We start from the raw sequence: 21,313 nt of genomic DNA, 5'->3' as shown, positions 1-21,313 counted from the left end.
ACTCCGGGCAACTTAAAGTCCTTCACGTCAGCTCAAAGGATCAACTTGCGGATGTCCTCACCAAACCGCTTCCACGGGCACCTTTCCTGCTTTTTCGGTCCAAGATTGGAGTCTCCAATAGATCCTCCATCTTGCGGGGGCGTATCAAACCCACTAATTAAGTCACCATTAAATGGAATATTATTCTCTCCATTTAACCATTCAATCAAGATGATTGACCGTCCATAATTCTTGCCCAAGGATCAAGCCCTTGACCATCCATAATTCTTGCCCAAAGATTAAGCCCTTGTAATTATTTTGTAATCATTGTACCTCTATATATTGTGTTGTGAATAACTAGAATGTATCCTTGATTCAATACAAACTTCTATTGTTAATACTTTCCACTTGCCACCACAGTAAACGACAAATCTGATTGCCATATCAATAGAGAAAAAAATATGAAGATAGATATTTTTTGTAAAAATTTGGAGATCATATTTTGTAAAATGTTTGGAGTAATGGTACTGGTACCTAGAATCTAAAAATAGAAACGTGTAATACATCAAATAAATAAAAACGAAAACTAATTTTTTTTGTCTAAAGCGTCTCGAGACTCCTCCAATGCGTTTGTCAGTACTAAAGAGTCAAAGATGTACTTTTCTGATTACCGACGCATTACATGCGTCTGAACAGGTCTTCCGTTTGACACGTGTTGCGTCTCATGCCACATAAGTAGAGGCGTCTGTAGACGCATAAGAAAACGTGTTATGACGCATCCGAAAGCTGACAAGGGAAGCGTCTTTAGACGCATAAGAAGCAGCTGTGTAGAGGCATCCGAAAGCTGACAAGGGAAGCGTCTATAGACGCATAAGAAGCAGCTGTGTAGAGGCATCCGAAAGCTGACAAGGGAAGCGTCTACAGACACATAAGAAGCAGCTTTGTAGAGGCATCCAAAAGCTGACAAGGGAAGCGTCTATAAACGCATACGAAGCAGCTGTGCAGAGGCATCCAAAAGCTGACAAGGGAAGCGTCTCTCAATGACGCATAAAAACTTGTGCCCAGCCAGACGCATCACACTAAGCTAGACGCAAGCTAAAGTGAATGCGTCTCGTAGACGCCTTGGAAGCAGCCGAACTTTTCAAACCCAATCATTGAGACACGTGTCGCTTGATTATTCCCTGACGTATCTTTAAGACCTGCAGACGCAAAACATCCCTCGAAATATGTGATGCCCTGCTCCAAGGACGCATCAAATGGCCATTTTCATAAGTCAACGATTTTCTTGACTAATTTAGTAATTTTCTCAATTATTAACTCCTAACAACTTAATAATCATTAGTTGATTACCAAACCATTTATCATAAGGATGTCTTCTTTTCTTCCCTTTTTTTTATTAATAAATGAAAAGTCACGTGACTGCACGTGCCCCACCTTCCCTATGACGGTAAAAAAAGAAGACTCCAGATGAATTTGCAAAGTCGAAAATGGTGGTGATTGAGCCGGTACCTTCCACCGACATCCAATCAAAACCTACAAAATCAACCGTCACCGGAGCAGATTCCGGCAATGGTAATAAACCAAACGCCGACGTATCATCTTCCGGCGACGGCGATAAATCAACAGCCGCCGGATACGCATCCGACGGATACGAAACGGCAAGCGAAACGGAAGTTGTAGATGATGAAACTGTTTCCGATAAACCACACGCCGTTGAATCTGAAAGTATTTCGGACGAAGTTGCTCCGGTGATTAAGGATCAGACGTATGAAGATGCGTTGAATGATGAGGAACTTAAGCAGGTTTACTGTTTATTATATTTGAAGTTTGATTTTGTGTGAATTTTAGGGTTACGGTTTTTTTGTTTGTGTTAGGTTTGTGATTATTGGTTATAGGTGACTTAAATCTGTTATATATTTGCTTATCGTTTTCATTTTGTTGCATTTGATGCTGTGATAATACCTCTTGTGAATTGTGATTAGGCCTCAGATTGTAATTTCTGGAGTGATTATGCATGTTTGTTGTTATGAGTATCTTTTGATATTTGTTGTAAACTTACACTTGTTGTCAATTATAGTGTCAAATTTTTTAGATTATGATGCTTTGAATATAAATACGTTTGGCAGATTCTAGGTTTTTTGATTTTGTTGCAAACCTGCAGTACAAAATGACGAATACGTGTAAAGGAATTGTAATTAAACATCAGCAACTGTAGAGATGTTTTTCTTGTCATTGATGGGTTAGTTATGCACAGAACACTGAGGCCGCTGAGGATGAATAGAGCTGAAAATGATGTTGATTGTCATATATGGTTGATGAGGTGACGGAAGGAAGTTATATGTGTGTGTCTTGGAAGAATTTGGCTCAATGCTGACTTACTAGCCCATAGGGATTAGTAGGATAGAGAAGAATCCCGGGCCTTTTTATTATATTAAGTTGAAAACAGATATGAAGCGAGTTACGCAGGTTTTCTTTTTGATTCAACTAAGAGTTCCATTTGTCCAAGTCTATTCAAGAGACAGTTCCGTGGTGCATGCTTTTTGCGGACGATATAGTGCTAGTTGCGGAAACTAGACAAACCCTAAATGCGAGGCTAGAGGAATGGAGAGCAGCGTTAGAAGGCAATGGTTTAAGGACTAGTCGGTCTAAGACTGAATACCTTTATTGTAATTTCAGCGGTGCAGGTGACAACGAGGACACTCAGGTTATCATTGAAGGTCAAGTGGTCCCACAAACGACTAAGTTCAAGTACTTAGGATCGTTTGTGCAAAGGGACGGGGAGATAGATAGTGATGTATCTCACCGCATCCAGGTTGGCTGGTGTAAGTGGAGAGCAGCCACTGGGATATTGTGTGACAGGAGGTTCCTGACAAAATTGAAGGGAAAATTCTATAGGATAGCAGTTCGACCGGCTATGTTATACGGGACAGAGTGTTGGGCCATCAAGAAAACTCAAGCGCGCAAGATGGAGGTAGCGGAGATGAGAATGTTGAGGTGGATGTGTGGCCACACGAGGATAGACCGAATAAGAAGTGAGGTTTATAGGGATTGGTTAGGAGTAGCTAGTATATCAGACAAGTTAAAAGAGGGGAGATTGAGATGGTTTGGGCATGTGAAGAGGAGGCAGTTAACAGAACCAGTTAGAGCAGTGGAAACCATAACAGTGGAAGGAAGGAGGGGTAGAGGCAGGCCCAAGTTGACTTGGGATGAAAGACTTAGGAAAGATTTGGTAGAGTTGCACCTCTCTGAGGACATGGTTCAGGATAGGAGTTCGTGGAGACGTAGGATTAAGGTTAAGGACTTGTAGGTGAGGATATAGACGTGCCCTAGCATTGCCTTGGGAAGGGGTGTTACTTTTCTTTTACACTTTAGGTAGGTTAACATATGATGATTTTCTTGTATCTATGCCTATGTTTGCATGCTAATGATCTATCTGACTACTGCTACGCTATTTACTTACCCATCTTTCATATATCTACCTGCTGGTTGTTTTGGAGCCGGGGGTCTCTCAGGAAGCAGCCTCTCTATTCGCAGGATAGAGGAAAGGTTTGCCTACATCCCACCTCCCCCAGACCCTACGAATAGTTCTGCTATTTGTGGGATATACTGGGTATGGTTGTTGTTGTTGTTGTTGTTGTTGTAAGAGTTCCATTTGTAGATGGAAAGAAGTTTACTCATAGATATGATATTAGGTATTTGGATTCATGAGAACCATACATTTTGTTATAATGATTGCCTCATTTTCTAATGTTAAGCGTAGGTCGTAGGGTGTGCGATTCATGTGTTAAGAGACCTTGACCTAATGTGATTCTTTAATTGTGCTTTTTGGATGTGGGCATGCCGCATGCTATTTTGTAATGATTCTTGGTACATGAAGGGTAATTCGTTAAAGATAGAAGCCAATACAGTATCACTACAGACTTAAAAAACTTGATTTTTTTGCTTTGGAAGTTAAACGTTCTGATACAATTCAATTCAAATACTTTGATGATGTTTTTCCAACAAATATGTTACTATGTTTTTGCACCGTTAGGATGAAATGATGTTGTTTCCGTGGATGTCTTTAAAAACACAATAACCTCATTTTACCCTGTTTATCTTTTTTTCTTTCCACATGCAGAAAATTTTGACGCAAATGAATGAAGCAAAAGTTGAAGGAAATAAGTTATTTGGAGATGGACTCTATGAAGAGGCGTTATTGAAGTATGATTATGCTATCCAACTTGCACCTGAGATGCCATCTTCTTCAGAAATTAGGTCCATATGTCATAATAATCGCGCTACTTGTTTCTTCAAGCTGGTAAGTTCGTTAACTTCTTTTTCTCTTAATCTGGATGTATCTTTAAAATTCAAGCTCCACATCTTTCAAACAGATGCCCTTAACTGGTTATAAGTAGAAACTCGCAAATAAAAAATTGTGACATGAACTGCTAGTGTGTAGCTTAGAATCTCTTGTTCCTTAACAGTTACAACTTTAGGGTTGAAGTCATTGTTGTCTTTTACTACTAAAGTGATAGTCTCCAATTTTTTATAACAATAAAAGTATTCATTGCTGCGTAACTTCTGTAAGGTTTTCTACATGAAATCACGTATGATCTAGAAATTGGTTGTTACATATAAATCATGTTTATTACACTTAAATCATTAAATTAATCTAACTCTTATATTTATTCGTGTCAAAGACATCAACCCTAACCTGTTCACACTTACGCGTGTTACCCATTTATCTGAACGTGTCAGAATGGGTTAGCAGGTTATAAATGAGTTGTAGTCATGTTGTAAACGGGTTGACAGGTGTAATAAATGGGTTAATGGGCCGTTGTGTTGGCCTGCTGATCTTCTAACACAATATTTTTTGTATATATTCTAATTTTGAACTTGTTGATCTTTTAATTAAATGGGCTAAACAAGTCACTAACATGAACCGTTGAATTAAGTGGGTTTATGGGTCGACTTGTCTATTGTTAAATATGACAACCCAAAATCTGATTATCATCGTGTCAGAAATTGACACCTCTACTATGAACTATGAAGTAGCCTAACTAAATGCTATATGCATACATACACACACAGTCACACACATATCATCATCATCATCATCATCATCATCATACTCAGTATATCCCACCAATAGCAAAGCTAAGGTAGGGTCTGAGGAGGGTGAGATGTAGACAGCCTTACCTCTACCCCGTAGGAATAGAGAGGCTGCTTCCAATGAGACCCCCGGCTCGATTGTAGTTTTGCATCAAGCCTTGGACATAAGGCACATAACACTCAGCAATTGAGACAAACGCCGATTAGTGCATGTACCCCTCGTCTTTCGGCTATCAACGCCGATTAACACACATATATGTATATTATTAGTGTACCTAAAGAGAGATTATGATTCCCTTCCATTTCCTTGCTTGTAGGGCAAGTATGAGGACACAGTGAAAGAATGTACGAAAGCATTGGAACTAAATCCTTCATACATGAAAGCTTTAATCAGAAGAGGAGAAGCCCATGAAAAACTCGAAAACTATGATGAGGCTATTACTGGTGAGTACTTTTTGTTTCTAAAATATAATATAATGTAGAGGTAAGTTTTGCTATTTTTTTTTCAAAAGATTGTAATTTGCCTAAAAGTGATATTTCGTGTTACATTTCGTACATAGTTGTAATGTAATGTCGGTATTGTAATAACTTCTTCCAGGACTTGATAGCCTGATGTAAGTTATCTATATGTTTGTTTTGACAGATATGAAGAAAATCTTAGAACTGGATCCTTCAAATCACCAATCTAAGAGAGCCATTTTCCGTTTAGAACCGTTGGCCATAGAAAAGCGCGAAAAAATGAAGGAAGAGATGATCGGTAAACTTTATCTAGATATCCTTCTATATTAATATTTGAACGCGTAAACCTTTTTTGCCATACGCTCCGTTTCTGCTTATCAACATACCATTTTTATTAGGGTTTGGGTTGACCTGTGAACACTCTTTTTGTTCTACATCCGTTTTTTAATAAATAAATAATTCGTTAACTGTGATTTCAAAACCAGTATTATTATTATAATCATACAACTTTAAATTTGAATTTTATGTTTGCACAGGGAAGCTGAAAGATATGGGGAACTCAATTCTGGGACGATTTGGGATGAGTGTCGACAACTTTAAAGCAGTCAAAGATCCAAATACTGGCTCGTATTCTCTCTCATTTCAGCGTTAAAGATAAATGGAGCTCACGTGTTTATAATATATAAGATAATATATGCCACTAAAACGTGGATACAACTGCTTCCGTACTCTGGATTTAATCATCTTGTTGGTTGGATTTTGCACTTAGTAGCAGCAGGGCTTGCTCAAGTATTTGGCAGCGTTCAAGCATGCAAATTTTGTGTTCAGAAATATTGACAACTCTACGTTAATCAAAACTTTCCTAAGGCATGTATTTTGGTTTAAATACTGGTTTGACTAATTTTGGCCAGGATTTATGAAAGTTGTGTTTACAAAATTAGCTAATGTTGATTTCGACATGAATCGACAAAAAATGTGTATTTGTGGCGCCAAATTAGTCAACGATGGTTTTCGGTAATCAAAAAAAATTCCATTAGTACTTTCCAATCTCTAACTTGGATCAGGAGGTTAGAAACTTTTTAAACGTTCTCACATAATATTCCGAAGTTTGTTTGTAGTAAAGACTATTTACACGCTATATTCGCTACTTCGTAAGTGGTTTGTTTGCTACTTATGTTTTTTATACGAGTCTCGGAACGAAATTGTAAAAGCAACAAGATCGACCCTAAATTGTTTTCTTTCATGTTATCATATATATAAGTTTAACGTGAACCATAATCAGATCATATAAACAGCAAGACCAGGAGACTCCGAAACCAAGTAACTAATCCACCTACTCGCACACAACTGAGTAACTATTCAAAGATGCATGATGGCTCGACTTAGGAGTATCTAACCGCCATCGACTACTTGGGCTCATGCATGCACCACATTCTCATTCTTGGTCTCATTCCTTGAAACTTCAAACCACTTGTTTGCTATCATTTCACTATGCTGCTCGAGATACTCTTTGCTGTTCATTTCCGTCAACCTGTATATACAAAATTGTTAATTAAACCAATTAATTAAACAGATCGTGTTTGGGTTGATATGTTCAACTCGTTTATTACAACATATCAACCCATTTACAACTTGATAACAACCCATTTACAACCCGTCAACCCATTTGACTGTTGAATATATGGGTTAAAACGGGCCGTGTTCTGGTTATATGATTTTATGTGCATCTGGGTTAGGGTTGATGCCGTTGACACAAATAAATATATGAGTTGTGTTCGGGTTCAACGATTCCATCCGATCTAACATGAGTGTCAACCCTATTTTTGATGATGTAAAAATCACCTCTAATGAGATGGGAAAGAATAGTAAAACTATGTAACAATGCATACCTGCTGATGGTACGATCTTTCGCGAACCCCAACTCGTTGTCGACACAAAGGTCAAAATCGTCATTCTTCCTTGATCTCGAAGAGGTTCTAGGTGCAACATACTGTGCATCCGCGATTGTTATGATCCTTTCAAGAAGTTCAAAAGGAGTTCCCTCAGCAGTACACATCAACCTAGCTTTGTTCTCATACATTACCTATAATTGCAATACAATAATATCATTTCTTCATTAACCGGGCACCAAACACATGCTCACGAGTTAAGAGAAAATGAGAAGAGACTAACATCAACCAATGTGACAAACCGATATGCTGCTGTCCTATTGTGCAGCCCGAATATCGGCACACCATCCAAAGCTAGGGTGTGGAAATTCTCTGCCATGAATATATGTCAGTTTTAACTTTGTCCATCACATATTTGACTTTTGAGGTCAAACGCTTAACTTCCAACGTTCATATGGATTGTTTTGAACATGTTAGAATCAACAATCTTCCATGGTGTAGTATGTGTTAAAATTTTTGATGTGGCAATTTACGGGCTTTCACTGCTCCCATCATATATATTGACTTTTAAGGTCAACTATTTTGACTTTCAACATCAAAATTCATAGAGATTTCTCAACATTTTAAGAATCAACATTTCTCTGTTATGTACTATTATCCAAAAGTTTTGATATGCCACTGTATTTTACTATTCAAGTTTAAATAATCCTCATCGATTTCGTTGTTGAAAATAGTTTGTTAGACCTCAAAAGTCAAAGTATACCTCACTTTACTACAGAATAACTTTTCATAGCAATTTGATTTACTTACTGCATAATCCAAAATAGTCAGCAGCACCAAGAGGTTTGTCACAGAGTTCCTCAAATGGAAAATAAGCACATCCATTAGCACCCAAAGGTACCTATCCATCATGCATAAATACATAAGTATAAGTGTAATTTAATATTCCGTAAAAATTTGAAACTGGGGTTGACGAATTTGCCCTTAACGAGAAAATTAGCATATCATTTTGGGAAGGGTAAACTTGTCCACTTTGTGTATATATAGTGTTTGGATCAAATACAAATGGCTGTTAATGTGTGGATTGTACCAAGCAAATAGAAAAAAACGTGCAGTTGCATTATTGTAAATAATGTAATTACACTATTAAGCAAAATAATTACTTTACAACAAAGTTGTTGCGTAATGATTATTACGCTACAACAAATTTGTAGCGTAATAGTTACTACACTAGTGTTTGTGCACCTTTGCACGTTAAAATTCATTTGTACCTGATCCCACCCCTATACACACACGCGCACGCATACATACATATTATTTCAATAAAACCGGCTTATTGATGATTATATGTACCTCTAGTCTCCTTCCCATAACAACTTCCACCTCTTGAGGGCGCACTATATGTTCCCCAATCAACTCCTTGAACCTTTGCATAAGGAAGTCGGATGTACCATTTTGTATGAAGTAGAACCCTTCTTCGGCCTACAAAAAGAGTATTAAAAAACAATTAAGGAATTGTTTATTATTGTAATAGTATTTAACAAGCTAACTATTTATAAGAAATTAATAAAAAAAAGTGTTTTATGTCAATCCAATCCGATCTGACCCGCCCATTTTGCAACCTCTAAAATTAGGTATAATCTGAATTAAGGTGGAAAGAGTTGCATTACCGAGGTCCTTCTTCGATAGTCTACAGAAGAACCAATTTCATGTATTATGCATCTTTCCTGCATCCAAAGGGGACAATAAGAGATAACCATCACAACAAGAATCATGCATATTGAAAGAAAAAATATCCCATATCATGAAAATTGTTACAATTTACATTTTGACTTGGATAACAAACGATATTGACTATGTTTGTGTTGATGTCAGAAACTGTGTGTAGCTGAAGCTATCCAAAGACCAAAACAACACAAGATGTTTGAAGACAAAGTTACACTATGAAACTATTGTCAAGGGGGAGTCTGTTGGTGCATATTCCGTGACAACAACTTAAGCAAGTTTCATGGGAGTGAAGCTGCATGAAAACGGTCGAGATTACCTTAAGTGTGGAGATGAAGGGTAGAAAAAGATCTCTTTGCAATCCACGTTCGTAAAGATTATCCGGAGCACGGTTTGATGTAGCAACAAGTATCTATACTTGCACCATAAATGCATGAAAACAGCAACATTTAATTACATTTAAAAATTATGATAAATTATAGTCATAGAATAAAAACTTTGATCACTTACAACACCATTACAAAAAAGATGTTTAAATAAGCGGTTTAATATTAATGCATCGGCTACATCATTAACCTGACAAAAAATAAAAGACACACAAAAGAAATACATAAGTAAATATGTAGATATAAACAAACTATCTAAAGAGTTGTTTAGACATCATGGCGCGAGTCATAACGTACCATGAATTCATCTAAACATAGCAAAATCGATTCATGAGAAATCTCGCCTGCAACGACTTCAAGGGGGTCCGATACTCCTTTGTGCCTCTATATCACAAACAATTATAAGTCAAATTATTATTTTTTTAGTTTATTATATATCAATGTTGCAACAAAATGTATACCAACATTTTCAATGCATTATTACTTTAATTAAGTTCATTATCTTATGGTATGTATGTTGAACTTAAGATTTGTTGGTTTGACTTAAGAAGTCAAACTTGTGTATAACCGAGTACAAACAAACAAACAAAATAGAGAGTAAGCATTTGACCTGCAAGCGGCTGTGAACGTTCAACATAAAGTCGTGAAAATGAATCCTTTTTTTCCTCCAACTGCAAGGCCTAAGGATAGAAGTTGGAAGTACATTTCGGGTTAGGTGTCATCACTATCGGATCAAAAGGGTAAAATAAAAATAAACGATAGTTAAAAGAAAGCGGGTCAAATGCGTCAAACAAGTTCTAACTTTGTAAAGCATGTTGTTAATGTTTACAACCTCTTAAATCACTTTATTCAAAAAACTAGATTACTCTTGCATTAAAATAAGTTTATAATGATGTTCAACACACAACTGACTTTTTATTCAACCCGCCCATTATCAAGAGAATAAACCAACTCAACAACGGTAGTCCTTACAGTTGATCAAAAAATAAGTCCATTAACATGGTTTTTCCGGTGCCAACTCCGCCATAAAGATAGAGTCCTTTCACCGGTGAGACCGAAGATTGAGGCATAAAACGAGACCATAACCACCTACTCCTGAAATTGATTCAAACGCCCGTTAGTTGACTGTTGAGTCAATGTTTGACTTTTGAATGTCAAATAACTACGCCTCAAGTTTGATAAAGTTTTTAAGTTGAATGGTAAAATTGGTAAATAAAAAATTTACCTCCCGGTTTTCCCAGGATCAGAATCACGATCCAAGTGACACGCATGGACCGAGTTACCGAGCTCATCATAGAGTCTTTGAATTTCTCTCAAGGTTCCTATCTGCAAAAGAATTGTAGCATTTGAAATACCTTATATACCCTTCAACAAGACCATAAAAAGGAATCTCATGGGACCAAAACAACACCATAAAGTTGTCAAGAATCATAATAATTGCTAAAAAATAATACTTAGAATCTTTCCACAAAAGAAAATATCACAATTCTCATATAGTAGTATGTCATAAAAATGTTACAGTTTTTTTAACCTATTTACTTATGAAATAGTTAGATTTTGGTTATAGTTTACCTCTAATACGTCAAACAAGTAAGAAACAGCTAATGGGTCAAAAGTCAACCAAAGTACATTTTTTACGCATAAAACCTCCTAAAATCATTTTATATAAAAAGTTACATCACTTCTAAAATAATATTAGTTTTTGTTATCATCTTTCAAAAATAAAGTATTCATTACAATCCTTTAGGATAAAAAGTGTTCTGGGTCAACCCAATTCGTACTTAAAACTCGCATGTTTTTTACTGTTACTATGAAACAGTGGCGCAGCTTAAGAGGGGCCGGGGGGCGCCCGACCCCCCGAACTTTTCGCTCAGTAGTGTTATATATGTAGTTTTTGTATATAAATTTTTGGGTATATACGTTTCCGAACACCCCCCCCCCCCCCCCGCGTCTTCATTGTCAAGCTTCGCCACTGCTATGAAATACCATGTAAACACGTGTACCTGACAATTATCACCGTCTTCAAGTTCGCCAACACTTATTCTACGCTCATACTCCACAAGAGGGCCCATTCTTTTAACTTCTGTTCATGATGTAACACATTTAAATCAATATATATCACCAAAACATTAAAAAATAAACTAGAAAATATTATAAATTCACAACCTTCATAGTTTACATTAGCAGCACCCGTAGACATAGCTCTTGAAAACATATATGATGAATGTACATAATTACACACATCAGTTTTGTATCTTACATCATATAACACCGCGCTTGCATTTAATAATGGTCTTTTCGCTTCATAATGACGAAAAGCCGAGTGAATTGGTCCCAACGATTTGACTAAAGCTCTCCTCATCGTTGATCAAATGGTTTAATGTTGGTTTACAATTTTTAATGTCGTTTAGAGCCTCTATATATGCCTCCAAATTCTGTACACAAGTTGCAAATATATAAAGACATTAGTTAAGAATATATTAAAGTAAATGATTCCAAAATAATAATTCAGTTGTTACTTTGAAGTCAAATAGATTGATTTTTAACTTCAAAATTGGTAAGAATTAGTTTATTATCGACATCGAACTTTAGAGTTGCGTTATCATACAAAAAAGATTAATGAGTAGAACATATTATGAATCAAGAAGCTACAAGATATCAATGTAAATTTCAAATTTCCAGAGTCAAAAGTGGACTTTGATTTTAATCCAATAGTTTTTTTTATATTTAAAAATTCTAATGTCTGATACAGAGCCTATAAATCTACCAAATTCTGAAAACAAGTTGCAAATAAGATATTTATTAGGAATAATTACATCAGGTTATTCCAAAAACTAGACTTAAATATTGACTTTTAGAGTCAAACCGATCGATTTTTAACCTCGAAATTATTACGTATGGAGTTGATATTTGACACAAAGATCTTAACAATATATTAGCATACAGTAAGATTACTATGGCAGTTCATATTATGACCAACAATTCTAAATGCCCCAATGTAGATATTAAAATTTTGAAGTCAAAGATGGACTCTTAACTACAGAAAAGGGAGAATATGGTAATTACTTATGTTTTAGTTATAGTAAAAAGAGGACATTACATTCAGAAGTTGACAGAGAATCATGTTTTAACTTTTGTTTTGTGTAACATTCATTGTATTAATCCATTAACCAAATAAAGTTGCTTGGAAAAACATAAAAAAATTAACCTTTTCCTAAAATCCAAGATGAAATCACCATCAAATCTTTTAAAATCTTGAAAAAATAGAGGGCTTGATTGATGGGAATTAGTATAACCTTCCAAACATTTTGTATCATGAACACTGATCATTACAAGATTGATTAAATTTACAGAAACTGAGCACAGGTAAGTTCATGAACGTTCGGTAACGTGTTTGACAGTTTATTAGTGCTTTAAATTTTTATATTTTATTTAAATACTTCAAAATTCAGATAAATAAACTATTTCTATTAGTGTATTATATATTATGTTCATAAACGCTTGTTTGTGTTTATTTGTGCTCATGAACATTAGTTTGTGTTCATAAACGTTTGTTTGCATTCGTTACCTAAAACTAACAAACGAACACGGACACGTTCATTTCCTTAACGAACGAACACAGTTCACGAACAGTTCCTGAGCACATATATTTCCTTAACAAACAAACACGAACAATCAGTGAGTTTGCTGCCCTAATTTTGACCCCACATTTAGAACATGAATGCATTAAAGAAAAAAATAATTATAGAAATCTAAGAACATTCTGGATTGACAACTCACAGAATTAAAAATTGTTTGTTTAATCAGTTACTTCACTTTAACCAATTTTTTATTTTAAAAAAATTGATCACCAAATAGTGGGTGATTGATCATAGATTTTTAACTTAAGTGTGTGATTGATCAAATTAACAAAAAGATCAAAAACTGCAATACCCAAAAACAGGAGGATCAAACAACAAAACAGTTAGAAATTTGATTGACAAAAGGTTGAACAAAATTGCCTGAAATTGTATTATTGATGCAAGCAGAAAATAAATAATAATCCTGGAAATTCAAGAACAAGCCAAGACAGAGTGATTGACTACCAAAAAGTCAACAATTTTACGATCCTTTCCGGTTCTTACGTCCGGTCCGACTGGTCGGACCATTGAACCGGTAAAAAGACCAGTTCGACATCCGGTCTGGTTCTGAAAACATTGCATGGAAGATCAAATAGCAAGCAGTTGACTTTTTCTTTCACATAATTTTCAAGAAAATTGACTACCAAAAAGTCAAAAATTTTGCTAAATGCAATCAGGAAACAAATAAACCTGGAAATTCAAGAACATGCTTAGACTGGTGCTTGATCAAGTTAAGAAAATTGTCAAAAAAAAATAAGTTCACAAATTTTGAGAAAAAAAATGTTTGCAATAATGGAAATTATCTAAAACAATCAAGAAGAACCTCAACTGTCTGAAAAAAAAAAAGTAAAATCTAAAAAAAAAACTTAACTCTCAAGATTTTTGATCAACCTTTAATGTTTATGCATGCAAGAAAACAGGAAGTGTAGAAAATTCAAAAACAGACCTTGATCCTAGTAAAATTAAACATTTTTTGTAAACCAAATCTAAAAAAATAACTTAACTCTCAACATTTAGGGTCAAGAACCAGTCATTGACCCTTGTAAAATTAAACTTTTTTGGTCTTAAAATTCCCAAGAAGAATGTAAGATTTTTTAAGGATGGAGAAACCAAAAAATGAATAAATTCAGTAACAGACCTTGATCCTATTAAAATCAAATATATATTTTTTACAAAATTCAAAAAAAAAAAAAAAGGATGGAAGAAGCCAAAAAGTAAATAAATTCAAGAACATACTTTGATCCTATTAAAATTGAACTTCTTTTTTAAACACATTTACAAAAAAAAAAAAAAAAAAAAAAAAGAAAACATTGTAAGATGTTTTCAATTCAAAATCTTCAACACCAAATTTGAACATTTTATCATTAGAAAATTAACTTCTAAATAAAAACCAGCAACCAGAATTACAAAATTTTCAGTAAAATTTATCACCAAAAGTTGTTAATTTTACCAAAATTCTGCATGCTCAAAACCAAAAACTGATAATCAAGATCAAACCTGAATTGGATTATCAAACTTCAAAATCTCCAGCACCCAGAAATCAATTTACCATCTTTAATCTGCAAGATTTTCTGAAGAATAAAAAACTGCAGAACCCTGAATTATTGGAGGATTTTTAATGTGAATAAGGCAGATATAAGGATTATAGAATATTGAATATATTGATGTTGATCACTTCAATATTTAAATTTTTTTTTTACTCAAATGTCTGAATTCCGGTTCATAATCATGGAATATGATGACCAAAAATGTTGATAGATTGGAATGGGAGGGGGGGGGGGGGGGGGGGGGGGGTTAGGGGATATTCTTGTCAAGAAAGAAAGGTCCCAAGAAGATGATAATGGTGAATTTAATAAAAGGTCATGCATGATGAAGACCCATATCGCCACGTCATCTGGTTGTATGGGATGAAAAAGACAAGGGTTTTATCATATAAATAAATTATATATTTTTGTTAATTAATTGTCATATAAATGAGTTTTGAATGCTTTGTTTTCCAATGATAGAAGAGGAGGACAGTGGTTGCAAAGTCAACTATCCACGTGTCAATATCTAAAAAACTGAACACGAAAGTTCGAATATTTGGTTTTAGACGCCGTTGAAAAAAAATATTGGTTTTAGACCTTCTTGTTGATTGGTGAGGAAAGAAGCATCGAAATCCGTCTACACAGACGGGTAAAGCGCGAAATATGAGAATAGAGAGGAAAGGGCGTTTGTGATGGGTCTAACGTGAAGAAGAGAGTCATCGTCTTTCAATGTGCAACGATAAAGGAATTAGAAAGTATGGGTTAGTTATATGTTACATAGAGTTGAGTTGGTGAATTTGAATCTGTACCTTTAAAAGTGTATAAACTAAATATGATTTATGACATCTTTATCTATATGGGTTTGCGTTTGACATGTTGTAAACGAGTTTACGGTTTTTATATGGCAATTACAAAGGTGTTAACCGGGTCGTAACAACAAATTGAACTTATAGAAGATTTCTTATATAATTTTAAACGGGTTGATGGTTTGTAAATAAGAGTGGAAAAACAAAAGGTTTTGTATATTTAGTGTATTAAACAACCAAAATACAAACATGTATATAAAGTGAGATAAAGACTAACCCATAACACATTTATTACACCCCACACAGTTTAAAATTTTAAAGAGGAGGAAGAAGAACATTCACACTGGAATAAAAATCAATATACAATGACGACGACAACTCTAGGTGAAGAATGAAGATGTAATCATATTAGGAGGTGGATGGCACATAGCCACTTTTTCCAGAACAAATAAACCACACTAACATTGTTATGATTGACAATTGGATGACGATAAGTTTTTTTTATATGTGGTTCGAAACACTTGCCCTAACACATTGGTTGAAGTGGTGTCGTGTAGCTTGCCCCGTAGGTGTTGGGACTGGATGGTTTTTCATTTTGTTTTTCTTTGAGAGAGAGGAGATAGAAGAAAAAGTGGTTGTCTAAACATAAGAGAGTGGATAATGCGTTGAGTCTAATTGGCTCAGATATCGTAAAAGATTTCATTATATTTTGTATATATCAGAAAACCAATATACAAACGTATAGATTTCTTTTACGTCATGTTAGGAGAGCCGAGTTAATTATTACACATATTGGTAGATAAAAGTTACAAAAAATAGTAGTGTCTTATACATTTAATTTTAGATAAAAGTTATAGTCTGATAAAAAGTATAGTGTATTTCTAAAAATCATCAGAAAACGACTATTGTTACTTGATTAAAAATGCCAAAGTACAAAATAAAATGACAAGAGAAGTGGAAGTCCAAAAAATGTTGTTGACAAGGTGACATGAAATAAAAGAAAAGGATGACTATGAAACCAAACTAAGAAAAGGATGACTATGAAACCAAACTTGCAGAAGTTGTCTTGTGAGACCGAAAGTAAAATGTAGTGGCCATCATTGCAAGAGCAACATTGAGGCCGTACTAAATCTCCTTAGCTTTCAAATAATCTATTATCACTATTGCGAAGGAGCAATTTCTGATTCATAATAAATTCAGAATCGATAATATAAAGAAATAAAAAAAAATATTTTTCATCAAACATTTTTCAACAAGGGTTACATCATCAAGCAAAAGCAAAAGATGAAGACTTAGGTACTATTCGTTTCAAATAATAGAATGCAATGAAATCTAGATTGAATTAGAATTTGGTCTTTATGTTATTTGATTCAACAAATGAAGGAATTGAAATCTCAATTCTATTATTAATTGCAAAGTTTTAAAAACCGGTTTTTAAATCAAACCGGATTAGGCTAAAAAATGGTTCAACCGGCTGTGCCGAGTGGTTCAACCAGATTGACTATCTAACTCCATAATTTCATAAATTACAACATCAACTCAAAAGTTAATCCAAAAATACATGATTACATATTAAAAGATGATCCAAAAGTAAATCCATAATAAAAAATTATCCAAAGATAATCGAAAATCATTCAATTTTCCAACAAGCTCTTTTAAATGAAAGTGTACGATATGTTTAAGCCATCTGAGTGTTGAATACATCAAGTTCACGTTCACGATTGCATAAAAGATGAAATTCACTATTACGTCATCCTCATCAACTAGAGGATAACTATTTTCGTTTCATACAATATTAAATAAGAACTTTTAGTTACGAATAATCATAATATATAAAAATTACGTAAGATAAATAACATATATAATAAAAATAAGTAACAACCCAAACTAAAATAACCCTGGGACGGTACTCGTATTACGTTTCAAACCGGTATACCGGATTTTACCGCCGGTACAAACCTTATGTCGTTTCACTTATTTACCGGGGTGTTTCGTACCGGATTTACATCTAGAAACGGTAATACCGGTATAACCGGCCGGTATTTATCGGTTTTTAAAACATTGATTAATTGTGTTTGGTTAGCAAATGAATTGAAATTGGAATTGGTAATGAATTCCTTCAAATTCCTTTAACTAAAGGAACCTTCCAAAATTTGAAGGAATTCAAGTAAAGTCAATGGAATCTTTGACTGGTCACCGATGTCGAAAACGTCTCGACCCGAATTCGTTCGTCGTCGGCCCACAACGCCTCACCCTAACCAAACCCACCTCCGACCCGCAACGATTCGACCCGATCAGCCTGCACTAGCCAGCAACGTCTCTCGACATGTCTCGATCTGACCCGGAAGGTCGTTGGCCCAACACGCCTCGAACCGAACCAACCCGGCCCATTAACGACCCGAAAATCGACATGACCCGACCCGTTAACGACCCGACTCGGCCCAGCCTGTTAACAACCCACTAGCGCACCCGATCGACGGGCCAAGACCGGTAGATTCCAATTCATTTGACAACCGAACATATCAAGAATGGAATTAAGATTCCAATTCCTACAAATTCCAATTCCTATTGGAATGTTTAAATTCCAAATCGAAGTCCTCCCAATTCCAATTCCTATACAAATTCCAATTCTATCACATTCCATGAAACGAACACTACCTTAAAATCATCAATGCGAAAGAGTTAAAGAAATTTATGAACACTTGGGAGTATAAGATGAATCTAACTGAGTTTAAGAACCCCAATGAGGATTGGCAATGGAAGACTATGTCTGATTCTAATTTTGAGCGTGGTATGTGAAGAACAGAAAAATCAAGTTTGTTTACACACTTGGGTTGGGTCGACGCCCTACTCATACATATAACAAATAATAAAAGTTCAAAACTATTTTAAAAAATACGAGGCGAGATGCTTGGAGCCAAGCAAAGGCACACTTTGGTAAAAAAAAATCTGAAATGTTTATAAACAACAATTCATATACAAGACATGTTAAAAAAAAGACACGTTAATCAGGGGCGGATGTATATAGGAACAAAGGGTAGCCTCCGCTACCGCTTGGTCGGAAAATTTTTGACGTTTTTAGTGTAAATTTTGAAAAAATTTGACGTTTTTTCGATTTCGTTACCGCCTATTTATAAAACGTTACCGCTTGGTCGGAATCCTAGATTCGCCACTCACGTTAATATACATTTAGCTAAACACATGACACACATAAGTACATAAACATATCATGAGTAAGATAAAACAATTGAAACAGCCGGACTTAAAGATAACTTACCAACTATCTAGATATAACAACAAAACGTAATTTATTGTCGGTAATAGGAATAAGATTTGAAAATAGAAGGGAGTTACTTAAAAAAATTAGAAATAAAACATATATAATTCAATATTATCAAATAAAATACATCTAATCTAATCTAACTTATAATAAAAGACTCCAAATACATTCTCTCCTTCAACCGCATAAATTTTATTTATAATTATTTAATAAATTTCTTTTAATATTAATATTAATAACTAATATATAGATATCATTTATTTTTATCCTTATCTTTATCTAAGATTAATAAATAATTTCAATTTTGCAATTTAGACCCTTTGTTTTTTTATTTTTAACCCAAAGTTTTTCATCTTTTTCAATTTAATCCAAACTCTTTTTTATTTTCAATTTTGGTCCACCATACTTATCATCTTTCCTAAGTTTTTCGTTTCGTTTAACATTTTTTCGTATATTTTTTCCTGTTTGACTGACCCGTCGCAGCACATCTATTTTTCTCCGTCTAACAAGTTCGACCAACGCGCGGGTCCTGGATTGACTTAGTTATTTTTTTTCTATGTTTTACGTTTCGGTTTAATTTCTCTGCAACGAGCGTTCGTGATTCAAAGATTTTACGTCTGCTTTTCGCTCGGCGTTATTTTTTTGTTTTTTATTTAATTTGTTTTTACGAGCTTTTCCGGTGTTGGTGGTCGCTGATAGTGGTTTAGCATTGGTATTACTTGACACAGTTTTACAACAACCACTGCAACGCAGGGACTTAACACTAGTATTATATAAAGGGATAGATTTAACTATAGTTACTTAAAAAATTAGAAATAAAACATATATAATTCAATATTATCAAATAAAATACATATTATATAAAGGGATAGGTTTAAATATAAATATTAATAAATAGAGCTATCTAGGCTTTGGCCTAAGGTCGGAGGGTATGGAGACGCCATCAAAACCACCTTATCCCCTATAGCGTCACCCGACGCCATCGACCCACACCCACAAATTTAACTAAGGGAGTTATAGGGTCCTCGCCACCATGTTAATGGTATGAATTTGAGAGGATCAAGGTGGGTGGTCAAAGATATCCGTTGCCAACGTTTGGTTTCTTTTAAAAAAAAGTTTTTTTATTCAAATATAAATACAAACCTATCCCAAATTAAATAACACACCAATCACAACTAAAACACACACCAATCACAAGTCAAACACACACCAATCACAACTAAAAAATATCATCCGATTCTTCGAGCTCTTCATCCGACGATGTTCTTGACGATATGGTTATCGCAATTACGCAAGAGGCGATTAATTATTTGCGAGAAGAAGCCCAATCCTCTACATCGCGTAACATGGTCAAGAGAATCCCCCCACTTGTGGCTTAATGGTAGGAGACTTGAGTTTTCCAATGAAGACTCAAGTTCAATTCCCACTTGTGTCATATTGGGTTGGATATTAGGCAATGATGGTGAACAAAACCCACCGAGGGGGGGTTCGATCCCGAGCCGCACTCCAGTTTTCATCCGGCTGTTACTTCAGCGAGGCATCTCGTGTGGAGGCAATACGGTTTCCGGGGGAACGCTGTAACCAAGTCTGGCCAACCTAGCGCAGGCCCGGTTAAGACAACATAGTCTAGGCAGATCTTGGCTAGGGCCGTCGTTTAGGCGGTGTGACATTGGATCACTCAAAAAGAAAGTCATCGTTCAAAAAAAATGGTCAAGAGAGTTACCTCTTATGAGGAGACAAGGATTCAATCCTTATAAGGTGTAATTTAGTTTAGATGGGGAGACAGAGATTCAATCCTTATAAGGTGTAATTTAGTTTAGAACTAGTATTAAGCATCCCTCGCGTTGCGGCGGGGGCGAACACTAATGCCACACTACTGCCAGCGACCACCGACACTGAAGTTGCGGTGTTAATGTGAAGAAATTAAACCGAAACGTAAAACATAGAATAAAATAACTAAGTTGATCTAGGACTCGCGCGTTACGATTAACCCGCGTCTATTTTTTTCCTGTTTGACAGGTTAATCGTAATCTATATATAATATATATCATTACCACTATAAAAACCATAATGCATACATTACAACAACCATTGCATCAATATGTTGCAAATTATATTTATACAAGATTTTGGCTAAATTAGATAGATTATTATAAATAATAATAATTTACAAATAAAACAACACAATTTTGAATGGATCAAACCGATTGAATATGGTAAGATAATGAAACCATTATTTGATTAGGGTACAATCACTTAAGCAAAATTTACAACCATACATGCATACAAAACAGATTGAATTTAGTAAGGGAATGAAACCATTATTTGATTAAAGTACAACCACTTAAGCACAACTTACAACCAATATTTGATTAAGGTACAACCATTTAAGCATAACTTACAATCAAACATGCATACTTTGATTAAGGTATAATCACTTAAGCATAACTTACAATCAAATATGCATATAAATGTTTCAAATTAATAGTATATAAATTTACGATAGAGAAAAAAATATAAAAATACATAAAAATTGAAAAGTCCGTAAG

The 21,313-nt window shown here is 34.9% G+C and overlaps 2 protein-coding genes across 3 annotated transcripts; one reads left to right on the top strand and one right to left on the bottom strand.

The window, feature by feature from the left end:
- Positions 1–1,409: 1,409 nt before the first annotated feature.
- LOC110928907 (tetratricopeptide repeat protein 1) lies at positions 1,410–6,571 on the top strand. Its single transcript, XM_022171957.2, has 5 exons — positions 1,410–1,781; positions 4,100–4,279; positions 5,391–5,517; positions 5,717–5,830; positions 6,069–6,571. Exons 1-5 carry the CDS (start codon positions 1,467–1,469, stop codon positions 6,182–6,184), a joined length of 852 nt encoding a protein of 283 aa, XP_022027649.1. The 5' UTR covers positions 1,410–1,466; the 3' UTR covers positions 6,185–6,571.
- Positions 6,572–6,737: 166 nt separating this feature from the next.
- LOC110928906 (AFG1-like ATPase) lies at positions 6,738–14,980 on the bottom strand. Of its 2 annotated transcripts, none has more exons than XM_022171956.2 (15): positions 14,650–14,980; positions 11,699–11,967; positions 11,536–11,615; positions 10,758–10,858; positions 10,505–10,627; positions 10,143–10,212; positions 9,830–9,916; positions 9,657–9,722; positions 9,466–9,558; positions 9,092–9,148; positions 8,775–8,903; positions 8,232–8,322; positions 7,705–7,793; positions 7,422–7,615; positions 6,738–7,063 (listed from the first exon to the last, which is right to left on the bottom strand). In XM_022171956.2, the coding sequence occupies exons 2-15, from the start codon at positions 11,892–11,894 to the stop codon at positions 6,949–6,951; spliced, it is 1,491 nt and encodes a 496-aa protein (XP_022027648.1). In that variant the 5' UTR covers positions 11,895–11,967; positions 14,650–14,980; the 3' UTR covers positions 6,738–6,948. The 2 variants fall into 2 exon arrangements, with proteins under 2 accessions (XP_022027648.1, XP_035843801.1); XM_035987908.1 differs by lacking the exon at positions 14,650–14,980 and adding an exon at positions 13,101–13,180.
- Positions 14,981–21,313: the final 6,333 nt, after the last annotated feature.

The sequence above is a fragment of the Helianthus annuus genome, chromosome 3 (genome assembly GCF_002127325.2).
Source record: "Helianthus annuus cultivar XRQ/B chromosome 3, HanXRQr2.0-SUNRISE, whole genome shotgun sequence".
Classification (NCBI taxonomy): Eukaryota; Viridiplantae; Streptophyta; class Magnoliopsida; order Asterales; family Asteraceae; genus Helianthus; species Helianthus annuus.
This window is presented reverse-complemented; position numbering and strand designations above follow the sequence as displayed.

What these genes read in the sequence shown, in the direction of transcription:
- LOC110928907 (XM_022171957.2), top strand. Translation starts at nt 1,467, where the DNA reads ATGGTGGTGATTGAGCCGGTACCTTCCACCGACATCCAATCAAAACCT. An exon ending in CTACTTGTTTCTTCAAGCTG is followed by an intron (nt 4,280 to 5,390) that starts GTAAGTTCGTTA and finishes CCTTGCTTGTAG; the next exon opens with GGCAAGTATGAGGACACAGT. An exon ending in AATGAAGGAAGAGATGATCG is followed by an intron (nt 5,831 to 6,068) that starts GTAAACTTTATC and finishes ATGTTTGCACAG; the next exon opens with GGAAGCTGAAAGATATGGGG.
- LOC110928906 (XM_022171956.2), bottom strand. Translation starts at nt 11,894, where the DNA reads ATGAGGAGAGCTTTAGTCAAATCGTTGGGACCAATTCACTCGGCTTTT. An exon ending in AAGACGGTGATAATTGTCAG is followed by an intron (nt 10,859 to 11,535) that starts GTACACGTGTTT and finishes ATTCTTTTGCAG; the next exon opens with ATAGGAACCTTGAGAGAAAT. An exon ending in ACGTTCACAGCCGCTTGCAG is followed by an intron (nt 9,917 to 10,142) that starts GTCAAATGCTTA and finishes TTTGTGATATAG; the next exon opens with AGGCACAAAGGAGTATCGGA.